Source organism: Rhinolophus sinicus, chromosome 4 (assembly GCF_057876585.1).
Source record: "Rhinolophus sinicus isolate RSI-liver-muscle chromosome 4, RSI-T2T, whole genome shotgun sequence".
NCBI classification, from domain to species: Eukaryota; Metazoa; Chordata; class Mammalia; order Chiroptera; family Rhinolophidae; genus Rhinolophus; species Rhinolophus sinicus.
Window position 1 is genome coordinate 26,395,195 of NC_142504.1, and position 19,372 is coordinate 26,414,566.

A 19,372-nucleotide genomic window follows, 5' to 3' on the forward strand; every position below is an offset into this window, starting at 1 on the left:
CAGCTATTTTGCAGTTCCTCGACACGTTATGCTGATGTTGTAGAACTTTTTTTCTTACCATTTTTTTCCAGAGCCAACCAGTTAATTCCAACATGAAAAACAATTCAGTTTTAAAATCACAGTTTAAATAGCATACATATATTGAGGTATGTAAAGACACACATTATTTTGTAGATCAGTAATTTTCCTATTAAATATAACAATATGATTTAAATGGTTATATATAGAGAGATATAGATATATAGATATATAGAGAGAGAGAGAGGGAGAGAGAGACAGACAGACAGAGACAGAGACAGAGAGATACAGAGACAGAGAGAGAGACAGAGACAGAGAGAGACACAGAGAGAAAAAGACAGAGAGACAGACAGAGACACACAGAGACAGAGACCAAAAAAAAAATACACGTTTTAAGAAAGGAAAAAAATGTTTTAAAATTGTAATACTCAATATATACCAACAACAAAAGATGAATACAAGTCACTTAGTATTATTTCTGCAATTACAAGAAGTGCTCAAAATGGTTACCATTAGCGTAATTTTAATACCATTTTTTCCTTTCTTAAAATATGAATACTCTTTTTGGCACCCTGTGTGTGTGTGTGTGTGTGTGTGTGTGTGTGTGTGTGTGTGTGTGTGTAATTAACATGTATTTGTCTGAGAGATAAGACTGAATAAATCTAGAGCCTCGGGGAATGGACTATAAGAGCACTCATTTACTTCTCCCCAATCCAATTAGTATGTTTTAGGATTTGTTCCTATTCAAATCCTAAACTTCTTTTCAGAAGCTGCCAGAGTCACTGAGCTGTGTGATGGAGGAGAGGATATAAACGGTGACAGATGTTTTCACCTTCATGAATAAGGGGGCATTAATGAAATACTGTTTAATGCAAGTTATTCTAATGTTGATCCCATGTTGGGCACTGCATAAATGATTCTAAATTGCAGTTAAATTCTTACTAATTTATTTGCTGAATAAAGGGATGTCCCTAATCATAAGTGAAGTGACACCTAGAGATCAGCTCAGGGTGTAGATTTGTGGTTTTGTTTATAACTTTTACCTAAATCTCAAACTTTTGGGGTCATCTTCCATTTTAGAGTCACTAGGTATTGGGTCACCTTTTGTTATTTATTTTTAACCTTTTAAAACTTGATTTCCTGATATCTAAAACCCACCTCTTATTATATTCAATATTTCCTGCATTTACTATCACAAATATTTGTGATGATAACACCCAAGGTTCCCACCATTCCACATTAACAACCAATTATTTTCTGTTCCTAAGATGAAATCCAGAGTCTACATAAGTTTGAATAGATCAAATTGTCAATAAAGCAAGCAATAACATCCTCCAACACTCTGCTTTTAACAATATAAAGCTTTTTGCTTTCATAATTGGCATTATAAATAGAACAGTGTTAAAAAACTGGACTCTGTAAACTCCTAGCTCTTCCTGTGACCTCATTTAAGCTATATGGACTCATCTATTTTATCATTTTTAACTTGTAAGGTAGTTGTGCGTATAAAATGAGATCCCACCTACAAAGTACCTATAATGGTGCTAGCACATAAAAAGTGTTCCATAATGAAAACTCCACAGCATATTTTATTGACTAGAAGACACATCTGTTTTATCCTTTACCATCTCTATAATTACTGCCTCTTACAGTGGATGCATTTTAAAATCACTGTAACTGCTAGCCAAGCAACAGTTATAACATAGTTGTCACTGATAGTACACATGAATTTTGTTGTTATTCCTGGTGGCAATAGCAACCTGTGATAGTTCTGCCCAAAACAAACAAACAAAAACAAGTAAGGACCATTTGAGAAAGGAAAATAAACTCTTCCTCGATTACCTGGTGAAACTTCGCTGAAGTCATCTGGTGCAATTAAGAAAGCAATAACATCAAAACTTAGATATAGGTACCAGTATCCTGAAAGGAAACCCTGGAGACAACAGGTGAGCACTCTTTTTTTAATCCTGCATCATCAACATTTTTGATGACACAGAGATGATCCTGTGTAAGAGAACACAAACTTTGATGAGTCTGAGTTAAAAGTGATTCGAAAGATTTAAACTCTGAATGTAAAGAACTTTTAGGAATATCTTCCTTTTTAATGTGTGCAAAAGAGTGACATATGTATTTAAAACAACTATGTAAGTAAGTCACACAAAGCTATTTTAATAAGCATACAATACAAAATAGAGTTGATAAGAAAACACTGCATTGTAGTTTAATTTACAGCCATTTACCTTTCTTTGGGATACATATAGTGATGGTATATCTCACAGCAAATGACATTTTAGATTTGAAGAAATACAATATTGCTACATGACTTTTCCAGGAGTGCTATGGAAGATCAAACAGTATCAATAGACTTTAAAACCCTATTTCTAATCACCCTAAAGCCTGATACATTAAAATAAGTAGCAATTTAAAACCTGTAATTAAGACTTCCAATTTGGGGGATAACATTTGAAAACACAGTGGGTTTCTCCATTCACAGAGTCTTAATGCCCATGTTTTTCCTGGTTAGCAATCACATAGACTTCATTTGTCCCTCATTTTCAGCATCTCTGGAGAACAATGGCCTCTCTCTTTGAGGTGCTCCATAGCTCCCAAAACACATTTCATGTGCCCCACATAGTTTAAGTTTAAAGCCAGACCACACCAAGTGATGTAAGATTAATATGTAATTTGCCTGCCTTCCTAGCAATGTGCTGGTCACATGCTATGTGCTGATAAATGGCAGCTACCATTGTTAATTTCAAGAAACAGAATGATAAGGTTTCTCTTGGCACCGTATCTCATCTGCTAACGTTGTCCGTTGTTACAGGTGGAGCTCACTGTCCAAATACCAGTGCTTTGCAAGAGGTGCGCAGCTGTAACGAGCATGCCTGTACTGTGTACCACTGGCAAACCGGTCCCTGGGGCCAGTGCATTGAGGACACCTCAGTATCATCCTTCAACACCACTACAACGTGGAACGGGGAGGCCTCTTGCTCTGTCGGCATGCAGACAAGAAAAGTCATCTGTGTGCGGGTCAATGTGGGCCAAGTAGGACCCAAAAAGTAAGGGCTAACGAACGTCAGCAGTCAATCCTGTGGGCCAGCCATGCAGGGGGTTGGCTCAGGCTTCACTTGCTTCCTGAAATGGAACATTCTGATGCTTGTCACACCTGTCCTCGAGTAAGATTTATTTGTTTTGAATGTCAACCGTGGATAAAGTTACAACAGCTTCAGGGTCTTGGGCCTGGGATCCATAAATTCTGTGGAAACTTTTCTATGTGATACCTACTTTCAGTTTTATAGTAGCACTTTCTGCTTTTATTAAGCTAGTGAGGCAATGAAAGAAGTGCTTGCTCTCAGCCTGGCGGATCAATAATGATGGTGTACAAAGTCCTGGCGGTCTAGGTCATTCATGGCCGCCTATCTCCCCGTAGGCTATGGAGGCTGCCAGCCTAGTTTAATTGGGCCTTCTATGATCTGCCTTTCATATCCCCTAGCAAATATTATGTCAAAAATACTGAGGCTGAACTTATTACATCTTTTAATTGTTAAACGAATAAGCTATTTACTTCCAAGAGAGAGCCTTGGGATAGAATGAGTGTTACAAGTAGAAAACACCATCAGTTTCTTATTGTGGTTACGAATAGTGTGATAACGCCGCAAACAGTTTGCCAGAGGGGAGGACAAAGAACTAGAGAGTTAGCGTAGTATATATGCATTGTGAGAAACAAAAACAAAAACAAGTCATGACATAACTAGGCTAATCATTCTTCGAAAAAAATCAATAAATTAACTATAAAAATGTAATCCTTTATGGAGGAAAAAAACTTCTTTATCTTTTGAGATTTAGACTGCATATATTTTAAAATTCAAGTCATTTCAGCCATGTGAAACATTAGAAGTAAAACCAGTCAAGTTTGCATTAATATGAAAATGGCCTCATAATTTCCAATTACTTGGCCAACTGCTTAAATACTACATGTGATCATAAGCATGTTATTTAACTGATTCTGGCCTCAGTTTTCAGTTTATTGAAAGGACTTAATGGAGAAAAAATAATGTAATTACTCAGTAAATCTTAGAAATTGTTATTTTCTCTTAGAAATTTGAGATACTTCTTAGTGTTTCAGGGAAATGATAATAATGTACCTGCTGTATGGAAAACCCCAGAGAATAAATAAGAATCCCATTATGAGTTGCTTTTACCTGGGCAGGGTTCCAGACATTAGGGAAATTTTGCCCCACACTTTGTTTATATGGTTTGAAATTAGGAAACATATTAGAAAACATATGGCAAAAAGACTTGAGTAAATTGAGAAACTATTCCACATGCGTAATAGATAGCCCCAGACCAGTATTTTGATAGAAAGCAATGCTAAAGTTGTGATGACTCTAACAAAAGAAATTAATGGGCAGTATATTAAAATTCAATAGCAGTAACAGCAGGAGAAAGATGTCCCCAGTCCTGGAATATTCTGGGTCTTTCTGGGATAAGCACAGAGGTAGGAATAGTCACTGCAAAGTGTTAATAACCTTACCGACCTGGCATAGTCCAAGACAGAGGGTTACAATGCTGAGTTTCTGCAAGTAAGCTCACTCTGTTCCTGTCTTACAATTAATCACCTTTCAAATGTTGATGTTGATGTTTTCCTCCATTATGCAAACTACAATATTGTGCTGAGCAGTGGATGTACATGTGTAGAAGCCTATGTGTGAAAAAGCCTGCTGGATTAATGTCATTAAATCATTCAATAGGGATGGTGTCATAAAGCCCCATGTTGGACCACCACAATAATCCATTAAAAATGTGCTTTGCCCTTGCAGCCTTTATTCAATGACCTGGACACATGGATAGGGTAAATTGGTTAAATGAAATGGATTTACTTTGCCCTTAAAATTCTGAAAAAGTAAGCAAATAGTGTGAATTCAAAAGAAAATGTTACTGCTCTTATGTATAAATGCTAGGTTAAATTCAATGAATGCTTTTCAGTACAAGCATTTGAAACAGAAATGCAAATAGAAAACTTGTTTTAAACTCCTCTTAATAAAACAGATTACTGTGCAATGGTAAAATCAATGTTATTGATCTCAGCTATCCTTTGAGTAACAAACTTCAACTCCTACCATATCTGTTTAATTTGACCTTGAATAAGATTTGGGGGTAAATCAATTCCTGGATGTAAACCACAATCACTAAATATAAACAGTACAAAAGAGAAAAGAAGCATGTTGACTGAACCAATTGCCTCGCTGAAGGAAGTCTGAATTTATTTTATTGGATGTAATCGAGGCTGTATAATTTATCTTTGTGTGTTCATTTAATGGCTTTGTTGTTAGTAATTTTGTTCTCCACAGTTAGCCAAGTATCTTGCTGTGGATATTTCTAAACTAAAACAAAATTTTGGAGGTTGTCAATTATAGCATTGTGAATTCCTCTCATTTATTCAGGCTTAAACTTTGAAAAGCTTACAATTGAGTAATGCTCTCCCATGGTTAAAGTTATAAAATTGCCTCATTGAAAAGGCATGCTTCCAATAATAATTATTAATAGCTCCATAGTTCCAAAAGAATTAGCAAGATTTTATGTGAGGTTTTACCATATAATGTTTCCTGGTTAAAAGTGAAGGTTAAATGATAATTCCAGTGATTTATAATCTCATTTGTAACAATACTTTAACTTCTGTGATTCACATCTATATTTAATTGTCATTCATGACTTTGAGTAGTCATAGCAATTAAGAAAATACAAGCTTATTTGCAACATGGAGATTATTTCTTTTTGAAATGTTAAATCCAATATGTCTTTTAAATCCACTTCTGAATGACATTTGTATAGAGTGAGAGAGGAAAGCATGCATCTGTAATTGAATAGAACATAGTATTTATGGATGAGATAGAACACATAAATAAATGATGAAAATACAAGACATATCAAAAATGAAGCATCAGCAAGCTTCTGTAAAGAAATTATAGGAAAGAGATTAATGATGTTTTATTTCACTCATAGTTCAATTCTGAAAACCTGATTAACTTACTTGTTAAACCACAATTTATCTTGACCTACAAAAAATTTGGCTTCTCTCATGGGGAGTATTTTTAAATCCCATATTTCACTAATTTGTCAAGTTATTCCTTTAACAGATTTATTTGTTGTTTGGTTTGTTTCTTCACTGCCTTTTAACCTCTTGGAAATTTATATGACCTCAAAATAATATTTTCTAGGAATCAGAACATTAAGTTACTTTTAGTTACATGAATTATTATATTTTGTTGTCCTAATGTACATCTTCCAGTCTTCATGCTCATGTCCAACATTTGACCACTAGCAATAGTATAATCAGATTGTGAAGATGTAGAGAAGAACTGGGAAATTTAAAAACCATATAATAAGTACACAATAAACAAGACAATCTATTTAAAATTTACCCATCAGCTCCCTAAAATTATCTTTTAGGAAGTGAAAATCTTATATAATGTAAGACGTTTCAGTGTTTTGTCATTATTTTTCTCTTGTGTTCCTAATAAATAATATATGTTGCTATATTGTAAAAATAATAATTTAATTTTACCATAGTTTATGTCAAGAACACAGTGTTTTATTTTCTTTAAGTTACAATTGACTATCTTTGTTTTTGTTTATATTCACTTTTTGTTCCAAAAAATATTATAACATTTAAAAATATTTAAAATTCCATAATTTGAAACTAGGAACATAATGGCAGATGGAAAATAGAGACATTAAATGAAACCTGGAATAAAACAAAAACTGCGTATCATAATGACCTCTACATTTTTATTATTTTATTTATTATAATGAAATATGTAGCTGTAAATACAACTCTTGTTTAAGCATGTACTGTGTATGGAATATATTCCATTATAAATTTATTTTGTGCTGCACATATTTTGTAAAAATCAAGTTCAGAATAATCTGAAAATTTATAATCAGCAATAAGCTTACTTAGTTACACAAAGATGTAGAATTGAGTCCTTAAATTGTTAATTTGAATTTCCACAAATTTCTTGAAAACGTGTTAGAAAATACAAATTTATTAAGGAAGAGATTATTATAAGGGGATAAGGTATAATTATTGCATTTTGTTCTAGACAGCATAATTACTTTTATTAAAATTATACATCCTGCTTTGAGAAGTTTTACTGAGGTCCAGTTTGGAAGAATTAATTTAGTTGTATATTTCTTGTCAAAAGCCAGGGTCTTGGAAGTGAAATAATACAGACTGGTGACTATTTAGCAATTTTAACAACGAAAATCCTAAAAGTATTAAATTACTTGGTTTTCTGGATGACTAGAGAGGCCTAGTAACTTCCCTTTGCTTTTTCTAGGTGTCCTGAAAGTCTTCGGCCTGAAACAGTGAGGCCCTGTCTGCTTCCTTGTAGGAAGGACTGTATCGTGACCCCATATAGTGACTGGACATCATGCCCTTCCTCATGTAAAGAAGGTACGACCTGAAGTGTTCTGAAGGCTCCTCACTTAGAAAACCACTCTCTGGGACCCCCCAAATTCTGACTGAACAGTATTTGTGATTCCTACATGGGGCTGTGTAACCGTGGGTTGGCATACATGCCATAAAATTTTGGTTTCCTTCTGAAAAATAATACAGCTTTAGAGGACCAAACAAATGAGTTTTATGCCAAAACTGACTTAAAACTTTATGATAATAGAACAAAGTGAAAGGCTTCTAGACGTTATTAATGCTTCCTTTAACATTAATTATAAAAGAATGTACAGTGACCTTATATATTTCAGAAAGAGTGTAAAGTGATCTTATTAGTACTCATGGCTTCCAACCTACTTGATAGCAAGAAATAGCCATGGGAGCAGATTCACTACAGATTCAATTATGTGACCCAGGATAGGAATAAAAGAAAGAGAAAAATGGTCAAATTCTACCTCTGCCAACTCTTAACTTGCCATGGGGCATTTACAAGATGAGGATTTGTTCTCATTTTGGTTTTGTGTTCCTTTTATTACTCACAGACATAGACTCTTTAATATCATAGCAAATACTTTCATAATTCCTTACCCTCAAGGATCAGGTCGTTTGTCATGGCTACTGAGAAAGGTATCAACAACTTCCAAGTGATTTATGCAATAACTGAGTAAATTTTCTCTTCATGTCACAAATGTCACTGTCTCCTATTTTTTATTTTACTCTCCCAACAAATACAGATAGTTTTTCTTAAATTCCTTGTATGTTTTTTATTTATGCTTCTTGACTTTAATTAGAGATTCAATTAAGAATCAACTTCAATTTTAACAACTATTTCAAGTTGCCAGAAATTATTTAAATCCTTAAGATATATGAGATTATAAATTTAATAATGGATTTTTTTACAATGTGATTGTAATTTTATATAGTTGAGAAATGAGTTCCCTTTTCATCCTTTTTTTAGTTTAAGTACCATTGTAGTATCAAATAAAATTAAACCACAAGGTAAGCAAGAATAGAAAATTTTGATTTTAAAAGTCTTTTAAGACATCTAACAAGCTTTTGGGTCAAAAGGAGTTTGCATTAACTTTTAAAAAAATGTTAATGGCATTAATCTTACTAAAAAAGAGATATCATTTCTGACATTTTTTTCTGAATTTTATTTTTCTTATCCCTTTATTTTCTTAAAAGCTAAACATGATGTCCTTTGCTTTGGTCATAATCAGCAATAGAATTGTACTTTCTAATAGGTTAATATTTCTGTGGTAAATGTTGGTTATTCATCACTACAATGAAAAGGTTATTTATTACATGGACTTCATATGCTTGGAAATTTTATTCTTGATATTTTTATACTTGATGTTTGTGTTAGTATGAGATAAAGCCATTTACTAATAGTTCCAAAGCATATGCAGTTACATTTATAACTGTATGATAACAGTCCAACAAATTTAACATTATTAAGTGAAGCTTTTGAAAATGGGGAAAAAACTTTGCCTTTTAATATATTGGTTATTTCCTTATATTGCATAAAGTATTTTAAAATAAAAGTTGATTTGGTCAAAAGTATTTCAAGGAAATAAAATTTAAAACGAAAGAGAGAGAGAGAGAGAGAGAGAGAGAGAGAGAGAGAGATAAATAAGGAAGGAAAAGAAGGAAGGAAGGAAGGAAGGAAGGAAGGAAGGAAGGAAGGAAGGAAGGAAGGAAGGAAGGAAGGAAAGAGAAAAAAAGATTCCATTAAATTGATTCTTGGATAGTCACCCATAAAAACGTGGAATCAGGTAAAATTTTCTCATTTCTTTAGACCTTCACTTGAAAATAATTTGGATATTGGAATGTATCCAGGAATTAGGAACCAGCTTAGTAGCCTATGAATTTTTTTTTCGTTAAGTCTTTAAAATGTATTTGTGATCTTAGTATGGATTATATGAGGAAAGGAAAGAAAACAATAAATGTAACTTACTCTTTAAAAAAAATTGAAAATCTAATAATATGATTTTTCATTGCTCTCTGCTGATGATTTTTATAGTACTAAGAAAGTAATTTACTCTTCTGTTTGACCAATTATGAAATTTTTAAAAATTTATGTGACAACTGTGATAACTTACATAAGGCACTTAAAAAATTTAGCAGATACAAGAGGGAACAAATAGATTGTGAATGCTTTGTATGTGTTAATTAATACTCATCTGTAACATATGCATAAATACTTACTGAATTTTTTTTATTGATTGATTCCTTTATATAACTAACACATTGATGGCTCTGTGGAGTTGACACAGTCCTTGACTTCACGGAAGGCTTTTTTTTTTTTTTTTTTAATTGGGGAATATTGGGGAACAGTGAGTTTCTCCAGGGCCCATCAGCGCCAAGTCATTGTTCTTCAGTCTAGTTTTGAAAGGTGCAGCTCAGCTCCAGGTCCAGTCGCCGTTTTCAATCTTTAGTTGCAGGGGGTGCAGCCCACCATCCTATGCAGGAATTGAACCGGCAGCCTTTTTGAGAGCTCACGCTCTAACCAACTGAGCCATCCGGCCGCCCCTCTGGAAGCTCAGCAGCAGCTCTGTTGTCTTCAATCTAGTTCTGGAGGGCACAGCTCACTGTCCCATGTGGGAATCGAGCCAGCAACCCTGTTGTTCAGAGCTCGTGCTCTAACCAACTGAGCTATCCAGCCGCCCCCAAGGAAGCTTTGATTCTCATTTAAAATATAGAACTCTTCTCCATAAATCAGATAATGTGAATTCAGTAATAAGATTTAGTAGTAAAACAAAATGAGATCTAGGAAAGGGAAGGGAAAACCATTGTGGGAGCAAATATTGAGGAAAATCTTGTTGAAAAGATGGTAGAAGAGATCTTTTTGAAAGAGTGAACACAAGAGAATCCCAAGTGAGAATCAAAGGCATCAGTAAAAGTCTTAGATGACCACAAGTAAGATGTGTTGTTCAAGGAAAAAGTAGAAACCATTTGAAGCAATCATTAGCTTTTTTCATTCTACAATACTTTTTCAAGTAACTATAATGCTCCTGGCACAATTTTATATATAAACGACAGATCAGTAAACAAAGAAACCAATGCCCATTCTGGTGGAACAAGATAGGTAAGGCATTTAATGATTATTCTAATTTCTCAGTGAGTATGAAGGATCAAGTAAAAGGTTCAGGGATGTTAAGGAAAGAGAAGAAGATGCAACATCATTTTGGAGAGTGCAAAGGTGGGCAAGCTAGTAATGTGTAATAGAGTTTCTAGGCAGCACGGAGAGCGCATTTAGTCATGTCTTTATAAAGGGATTGCTCAACACAGTTGCCAGTGTTTCTCCAGCCATGTTCAACTGCCTGAGTGCAGGAAAAGTATAGGAAAATAATTGGTTTTGGTTGAGGTTGGGACTTTTCTAGGAAAGTACAGAACGGGGGAGGAACCAGGGAGTCAAGGGTGTTTTCAAATGAGTACTTGTAATAATGATGGAGTATGAAATCTAAATTATGTTAGGATGGAGATGAGGTCATGAAGGGAATAATAGATACTAAAAAGTGATAGGGAAATTTAATTGACAGTTTTAAATGAGTTTGGAGAATTTTAGTAAGATGAAAACTAAAGTAGATGAACTTAAAGGTTAGAGGAATGATCAGAAAGTAAGATGTTTAAAGATGACTGATGATAATAACATCACAAGATAAACAGAAGAGCTAGTAATTGATGTGAGGTGCAGGAAAATGTCATTGGAGATGAGGAAGTGCAATAACATGGAGTCCAGTGCCTTGGATATAATAACCACGTGGATACCAAAGCCACCAAAGTGGTAACAGGGGTAGGAAAAGAAAGGATTACAGTGAGGGACATTCTAAAGTCATTAATTAGTGTTGGTAGATGGCTGCTACAGGGTGGATAACTGATAGTAAAGTTGATAACAGGAGCTTCAGGGGAGATTTTTGAAAGTAGAGGGAGGAGAAAAGACTAGGAAATGGCTAGGTAGAGTCAGCTTCCACTGGCAAAGATTAGGAAGGAAACTTTCTAAGAGATGGAAGATGAGAAACCATGAGATCCAATGGGCACGGTGGTGGAAGGATTAGAGGATGGAAAAGAATGAGAATTGAAAATCAGGTTATGCATGTAGATAGGGCTGTGGATCCAGGTGATCATGGAAGACATTCATGGCAGGCATAGGGTGGCATAACTAGTTTCTTGGGATGAATATCAGGCATGTGAGATATAATGGGTTTAGTTGCGATAGTCTCTCAGAGTAAGGCAGGTAACTGCTCTAAATTAAAATGCATGGTGCCACACTAGGATACTATTCTCCCCTGGAGCTCCTGGGGTGGTGGTAACCAAGGAGTGCAAGAATGCTCTCTCAGGTATCTGCTGTCCTGTGAGCAAGAGACTCTCTGGGGCTGTGATGGGTTGAGCACAGGTCATCTCACCAGGAGCAGATCAATACTCCCTATTCTAGTATGTTGAATCTCCTGTAACAAAAGGCTCTCCAAAACCCTAAGCCTAGGCTCTCAGACTTAAAAAGATAACTACAATTGTGTATTGAGGACAGAAAGAAAGACTCGGAGTTGGGAGAGGGGTGGCTGTTGGACGACAGTGCCAAGATGCTCTGTGTGTCCCGAAGCCTTGACTATTTTGCCTGCACACTGCTGTGACTGAGGAGAAGGGCACGGTGGTGTTACAGAAAACTAGCCTTTTGTTGTAACGAAAATGAAGCAATGACATATGGTTAGTTTTTTTCATTATTTGGTATGAAATGGGACTAATCTAAGTTTACTGCAATTACACTGACTTCCACACACAATTAAAATGCAAAACAAAGTGGTGTGGTCAAGGATAGACAATAGCAACAGAAAACTAATTCAAGGATGGGATGATTCTTTTAAATTTAATTATGCAGGTAAAGTCTAAAATTTATAAGAATTTTGATTTCTTAAAAATGTGAAGCTATACTTTTTTTAAAAAATCACTTTAAGGAGATAAAATTACACTGTAGTACTGCAGAAAATGGGACAGAATAGCTTAGCACTCCAGGAAGAACAAAAAGAGTTATTTGAAATGTTATTCAGCCCTCTCTCAAGATATGCTTTGAAAAATCAATGCCAATAAAGATCAGCATTGAATAGAGAGTAGTTTAATCCTTAAACCAGTGCACTTGTTAACTTTTTTCAAATCTTCATAAATTTTACAAAGGGCATTTTTTTTTTGTAGGAAAAGAAAAAACATTTATGCATATATTATTTGTAACCCTACTCAAAAAAAATCAATGCTTTTGATCAAATAATACATTTGGCTGCTCAAATATTATTCACTCCTTTTTTTTCACACTACGTTTATTGACAGGAGAGCTAGAAAGGATATTGCAGCGGCATCTATTCTACTTTGATACCCTTAAGCAGTACTACTCTAGGATTACCCCAAAGATAGGAAAACTACCTTCACATTTTACTACTGGCATGAAACATTTCCTTTTCCATTTCCTGTCGCTATGCTGCTTCAGCCTGTCATCCATCCTACATCCAGCTTAACATATCTAAGTTTTGCCTGCCCTTTAAATCCTTCCATTAAGTAATTTCTCTGATGAAATGTATCTTGAATGTCTTAAGAAATCTGAAAAATGCTGTAACTCTGTGAGACATTACCTATCCTCTGAATCTACGTGCCCCATTATCACATAATTGTTTTCTGAATATATTTTTCCTATTTTTTTCCTATTCCTGTCCTAGATAGTTATTTTCAAGTATAAACACAATAGGAATATTTGTTTATTTTTCCCATGCTCATTATTTCCAATAAGCCAAATGCACAGATTTAGTATCCATGTGCTTACTACTATAAGGAAATGCATTGAAAGAAATTGAAGATGCTAATAATCCAGTTGAGAAGATGCAAAATAAATGTGTATTTATTAAGGTCTTACTGTATGTGGCTATTGTTCTAGGTGTTAAAACACAAAGATAAATAGAAGCTATATCTGTATATCAACCACATATAGTAAATTAGGTATAAATACAGACAGGAAACTATGAAAGTTGTAAAATTCCGGTTTGCCAGCTCAAGTTATTAGTGAGGAACCTTCCAGATTTCTTTTTCACTGTGTGCTGTAGCTCTCCCTTTGTCTGCACTTTGATCTGAGAGTTCTGTAGCCTGGCTGAGGTCTACAGAGCTGTTCCTGTGAGTGTACAAGTAATTTCTTAACTGAGATCTGAGAAGAAATGAACCTCCCAGTGGATAGAAACATGGATGTCATGACACTTCCTGTGCAACTCCATTAAACTTCTTCTCTAGGTGTTATGGCTTCGAAATGTCTCTCTTTAATCAGGTTGCAGTCTCTATTATGTGGGCTGCACAAGGTTAAGGTTTTATAAGAACGTTTTATAAGAATAAATGGATTGCCAGTGTGGAATCAATTATGGAAGTGAAAAAAAGTTACCATGATCTTATATATCAATTGCGAACTTGTAAAGGTTGTGATGAATAGGCACTGGAGTGTTTCAGGGCTGTACCTTCGGTGACAGTTTCGCTTTCAAGTCAATAAACGAAGTAGAGTTGAAACACTGACATTTGATTGTTGCTTCCTGAACATCCCTGCCTCTGTACCAGGTGATATCTAGATAGTTAATGACCAGAAGCTTCAATCTATAAGGTGCCAGTGATACTGAACTCACAGTCACCCACAGTCTCGGGATCCCTGTGTCTCAATTGTGTGTCTGTTGTCTACCTGGAGGTTAAATAGGATTGGAGAGTTATTGACTCTAATAATTTTGACCTCCTGGGAAACAAAGACCTGCTTCTCTGCTCTTCTCCTCTTTTCCCTGTTACAAAACAAGTGAATACCTTCCTAAGGGAAACCCCCAATGCTAAACAAATGATAAAAATGATCATTTAGTTCACATACTCTTTTGAAAAGATTAATGAAAAATAATAAACATAAAACAAGAGGAAAATAACAGAAAGTATACAAGAAGGATGGAGTCAGTTAGTAAGTGGAGGTGGAGAGAGGGGAGAGAAAGAGAAAGATTATACTATAAAATCAGTGTTAAGGTAAGCTGCAACTGAGAAGAAAATTAGCTCTGAGATTCTGGTGAACAAAGGAAAAAAATAGAAGCACAGGGGCTTCTTAACAGATTGTCAGGAGAAATGAATTTTTACCTAGCTCTGAATTATTAGAGGAATTTATCACCTGGGCCTTAAAATAGGGGTCATTGAATAATATAATGGATGGAGACTGCATTAGCAATTTTATTAAAAGTCCTATTGCCACTTCTTAGATCTTTCCTAGATAAATGATATTTAATATGTAAAAACTTAGAGGTAACATTCAAACTACTACTGTCACAATAAAAATGCCCATGACAATATTTTCAAATACTTTAGTTCTCTGCTACTTACTACCACCAGTCCCTAAATCCCTACTCCATTACCTATAGTAGTCCAATTATTCACTAAAATAGTTAATACAATCGTTAATAGTACAGATATCCCCACAATGGGAATAATGCTAAAAAGTTACATGTGAACTCTAGACTCTGAAATTGGGACAAGACATACAAGGTAGTCCATTCCAGTGGATCTTAAACCTGCCTGTTCATTACAGTTCCCTAGCAAGCCTGTGGAAATCAGATTTCCAAACCCAGCTCTCAGAGATTCTGATTTAGTAGTTCAGGGTATAGGCTGAGAAATACATTTTTGATGTTTTTGGTGTTCTTTTTTTTTTTTTAAGAAATTCTCCTATGCAGTAAGACATGTAGGAATCACTCATCTGATCCATTCTCCCATCTAACACAGGAAACTTCAGTCCACGTTGTTGGAAGTCAGTGGCCCAGACCTTGTTGTGGGATACCCTGACTTCATGAGAAAAGATGTTTACAGTATTAGAAAGTTCTAATTGTCAAATCATATTATTCTCCTAACACAATCACTTTAAGAATGTTTCATCTCATTTCTGATTAAGCTTTCATTGTTAGGGGCTGCTAACCCATCTACATTTCTCAGTTCCTATAGTTTAGGAATCAAATATTTCCTGATCTTACCAAAAAATGTAAATACATGATGGGGATTCTATTAAAATAACCTTTTAGGGAATTCTTTTGTAAGTGCATTGTGTCATGGGGCTATTCATCCTTAAAGTGTATGTATTGTAAGTTGGAATATATTTTATTTAAAATTGACAAGTCTTATACTTTATCTTTTTCTAATACTAAAAAAATGTGAACATGTTTATGTCAACTGTCAAGTTGATATCTTCATGGTGAAAGTAAATCTTGATTATTTCCATTGATTTTTAAGCATAATTTGGAGTCATTTACCAACAGTAGTTATTGCTATTTCAAATGCTTCCCTAAAAATTCTGCCTCTAGGAAATGACTTTCATTTCACTACTTACAGCCTTGATGTTTAGAATTCGACCTGAATTAGAGATCTTAGACTGTTTAACATGAATAATAAATGACTAGAATAATTTACGAGTTATGCATCTGAAATTAAGTGAATAACAAAGAAATAAAATTTCACATTAAAACATGGAATATATTCTCCTAAGAAAGATTCATTAGACGTGTATATGAGTCCCATGTGGCAAACAGTGCTATGTGAAATGGCATGAAAATAAACTTAAAGTAGAGGAAAATAAATTAATTAGATCTGTCATATTTCTCAAGGGCAAAGAAATATACAGAACAACAATTACTTTGCAACTGCACATTAGGAAGGCTAGTTGACTACGGTACTGTTTTCTCCATTCTTCACATTTTTTAAATATAAATTGATTGGGTTTTCAATATAAGTAGTCTTCAGGAGAATTTAGGAAATGATTAGACCAGATGAGGCCTCTCATTGAAGATTGTCAAAGCACGTGGAGCTGGTGGCAATGTAATTTCTTCACACGGGCTGGTATTTGAAGATTCTTTTATCAGTGCAGAGTACAGAGGTTAAAAAGCTGCCTCGTTCCAGGGGATTCCGGAGTCAAGAAGCAGTCTCGGCACCGGGTCATCCTTCAGCTGCCAGCCAATGGAGGCAGGGATTGCATGGACCCTCTCTATGAAGAGAAGGTCTGCGAGGCCCCGCAGATGTGCCAAAGCTACAGGTAACCAAGTTAAAGAAGAAGCATTGAGAATGGGGCATTGAGCAAAATACTTCAAGTCCAACCCTGTCCCTCAGGCTCAGTGGCGTCTGGGGTGTTTATGGCTGTATGTGCCATGTCTTGACTTTTTTTTTTAAAGCAAATCTAAATTTGAACTTTTATCTATTTAAGTGTGTTTTTACAGGACCCATCAGCTCCAAGTCAAGTAGTTGTTTCAATCTAGTTGAGGAGGGTGCAGCTCACACAGGCCCAAGTGGGGATCGAACCGGCAACCTTGTTGTTAAAAGCAGTGTGCTCTAACCAACTGAGCTAACCGGCCGCTCCTTGACTGTTTAAAAGAGCTGCTCTCCCACTGAAATGATATCCAGGGAGACAATTACTTGTGAAATTTCCAAGCTGTGTTATTAGCTGCAGGAGTTAGGGGGTATTTCTTACGTTGACATAAACTGTAAGGAATGCAGGAAAGTGGTTAATAATTACAAAACATGCTTTAGGAAGGAATTCTTTTTCACTTGGAGAAATAGCCTAAGCACCCTTCCCTTGCTCCACAAAGCACGTGTTCCTCCTCAGTGCTGGTATTCTGGCTCACAAAATGACGTCTTTATCTCAGTGATACCAATAAGATGTCTGTTCTACTCATTTGTGGCCACCTCAAAGAAAATTCAGGTGGTTGAAGTTATATATTATCATTTTAGTAATTATTAGAGAAAGTTTTCCTCAGGACTATAAAAAGAAAGCACCTAATTAAAACTTGATGTGGCATATAATTGCAATCCTGCCAACAAATGAAATATTATGGCATCCATTGATGGAATGTGTGATCACAAAATAATACTTTAAGATGAAAATTGATGACAAATTTGCCATCTTAATTTATCTGTATTTAATTGTGAGATGACAAATAATGCAATTGCATGTTTATATGATGAACACTGACAACTATTAGCCCAAATGTATTTCTTTGGGGGATTTGTTTTTTGTAAAGAGTATAATTGCAGTTTCTGAGTTACCCCCATAACACTAACCAAAAGAGCACTGTTATCAAAAGATTGATGACGTGAGTGCAGTTTCACAACTTGAATATAAACTAAATATACCTTATTTAAATAGAATGCATCTGCTATCTGGTACGTCTGCTGGCAGTCCTAACCATTAAAAAGGCTAAGAGGGCTATTAGTAGTTTATTCTCATACAACTTGACAATGATGGATTCTGTCTCCACTGCCATAGGAAGTACTTTTATATGCCATGCTGCTTTTTCTAATGCCTTGATGGAGATCTAAATTAAATTTAGAGGATCGAGCATTGTCACACTTCCATTTGTAGTGGTCGAAGTCGTGTTTCCATGCCACCATATCTCTATCATTTGCCTGGCATTTTTGCTTCCCCTCCATGAGGCTTCTGTTCTTTTCTTGTAGGTGGAAGACTCACAAATGGCGCAGGTGCCAACTAGTCCCATGGAGCGTGCAACAGGACAGCCCCGCAGCGCAGGAGGGCTGTGGGCCCGGACGGCAGGCACGAGGTGGGAAGCAAGCCTCATTCCACAGCTGATTTGCTTTTCATTTCTCCAACGTCTCTACCTTAACCACTAGCCTGACGCATTTGGCACTTTGATGCCATGCTCAGCCAACAGAGCAGAGCAAATGTGCATCTGCTACTACCCGTTCAGCTAACACCAGAACACAGAAACTTGTCTTTTAAATCGTGTCCTTTGTTCTTTGACACATTAGCCCATAACTCCTCCGATTGAATTTTTCCCCCGTTCATATCTAGAAGATAATCAGACCATGCTCTTGAAAGGTTTATGACATAGATTAAACTGTAGCTTGTTTGTTGTTGCTGTTTTAGTTTTTGGATCATGGTATACCATACTTTGCTTGTCACCTTAATAATCAATAAGATCCTTACATACTTACCCATATGCATTATATATGTGCATGTACATAAAGTAATATAACTGGTTAACTTTCCCAGAAATTCTTAGCAATGGCATCCCTAACATTGCCATGGCTATCCCTGACTCTGTTCATATTCAGTACTGATTTTTAAATGGCAGATTTATGTACTCGAAACCTGCCATATGTGGACCACAATCTGTCTGCACTATGAGACAACATGGAATTTTGCAGAAGTGAATGATTGCAATGTTTCCAACTTGCCATGATTATTTACTGGGTATTATAAATAATACTTATATTCCAAGCTTTGGAACATGTTATTTATGCATGCTGCAAATTCAGTCTTTAGAGAGTACATGGTTGTTTTTACTCATATCGACTTTTAGCATGTAGTTCTGCTATATACCTAGAATGTATAATTGAATACACTGCCACCTCTTTAATTCATAAAAACAAGTTTTGCTCCCTCATTTGTCTTTGTGTAAATTTGATGATAATGCAAAAGTTTGAACATACAAAATGGAATTCCAGCTTTTGCTGATGTGACCTAGGACCCCCTTTTCTTTACAGTGAAAAGATTGTTTTCCTAATTTGAGAAAAATAGCTTCTTTTCTATAAAAATCTTCTATATTTATAATCATCATTTTAGAAGTCTTCATTTGAAACATAACATTTTGTTTACACATGATATTAACTACCTAGTGATTTTTAGGATTTTATTTTATTTTTTATTTTTTTTAAAGATTTTATTGGGGAAGGGGAACAGGACTTTATTGGGGAACAGTGTGTATTTCCAGGTCTTTTTCCAAGTCAAGTTGTTGCCTTTCAATCTTAGTTGTGGGGGGGAGGGGGGGGCAGCTCAGCTCCAGGTCCAGTTGCCGTTGTTAGTTGCAGGCGCCACAACCCACCATCCCTTGCTGGAGTTTAGGAGTCGAACCAGCAACC

At 35.4% G+C, this 19,372-nt stretch overlaps 1 protein-coding gene across 1 annotated transcript in view; it reads left to right on the forward strand.

Moving 5' to 3' along the window:
• THSD7A (thrombospondin type 1 domain containing 7A) overlaps positions 1–19,372 on the forward strand; it is a 352,776-nt gene that overhangs the window by 264,432 nt on the left and 68,972 nt on the right. Inside the window, exons 8-11 of the mRNA XM_019726870.3 lie at positions 2,843–3,077; positions 7,359–7,474; positions 16,400–16,532; positions 17,948–18,051. Of these exons, the coding sequence (XP_019582429.3) occupies positions 2,843–3,077; positions 7,359–7,474; positions 16,400–16,532; positions 17,948–18,051 (588 nt within the window). The remainder of the gene's footprint in view (positions 1–2,842; positions 3,078–7,358; positions 7,475–16,399; positions 16,533–17,947; positions 18,052–19,372) is intronic.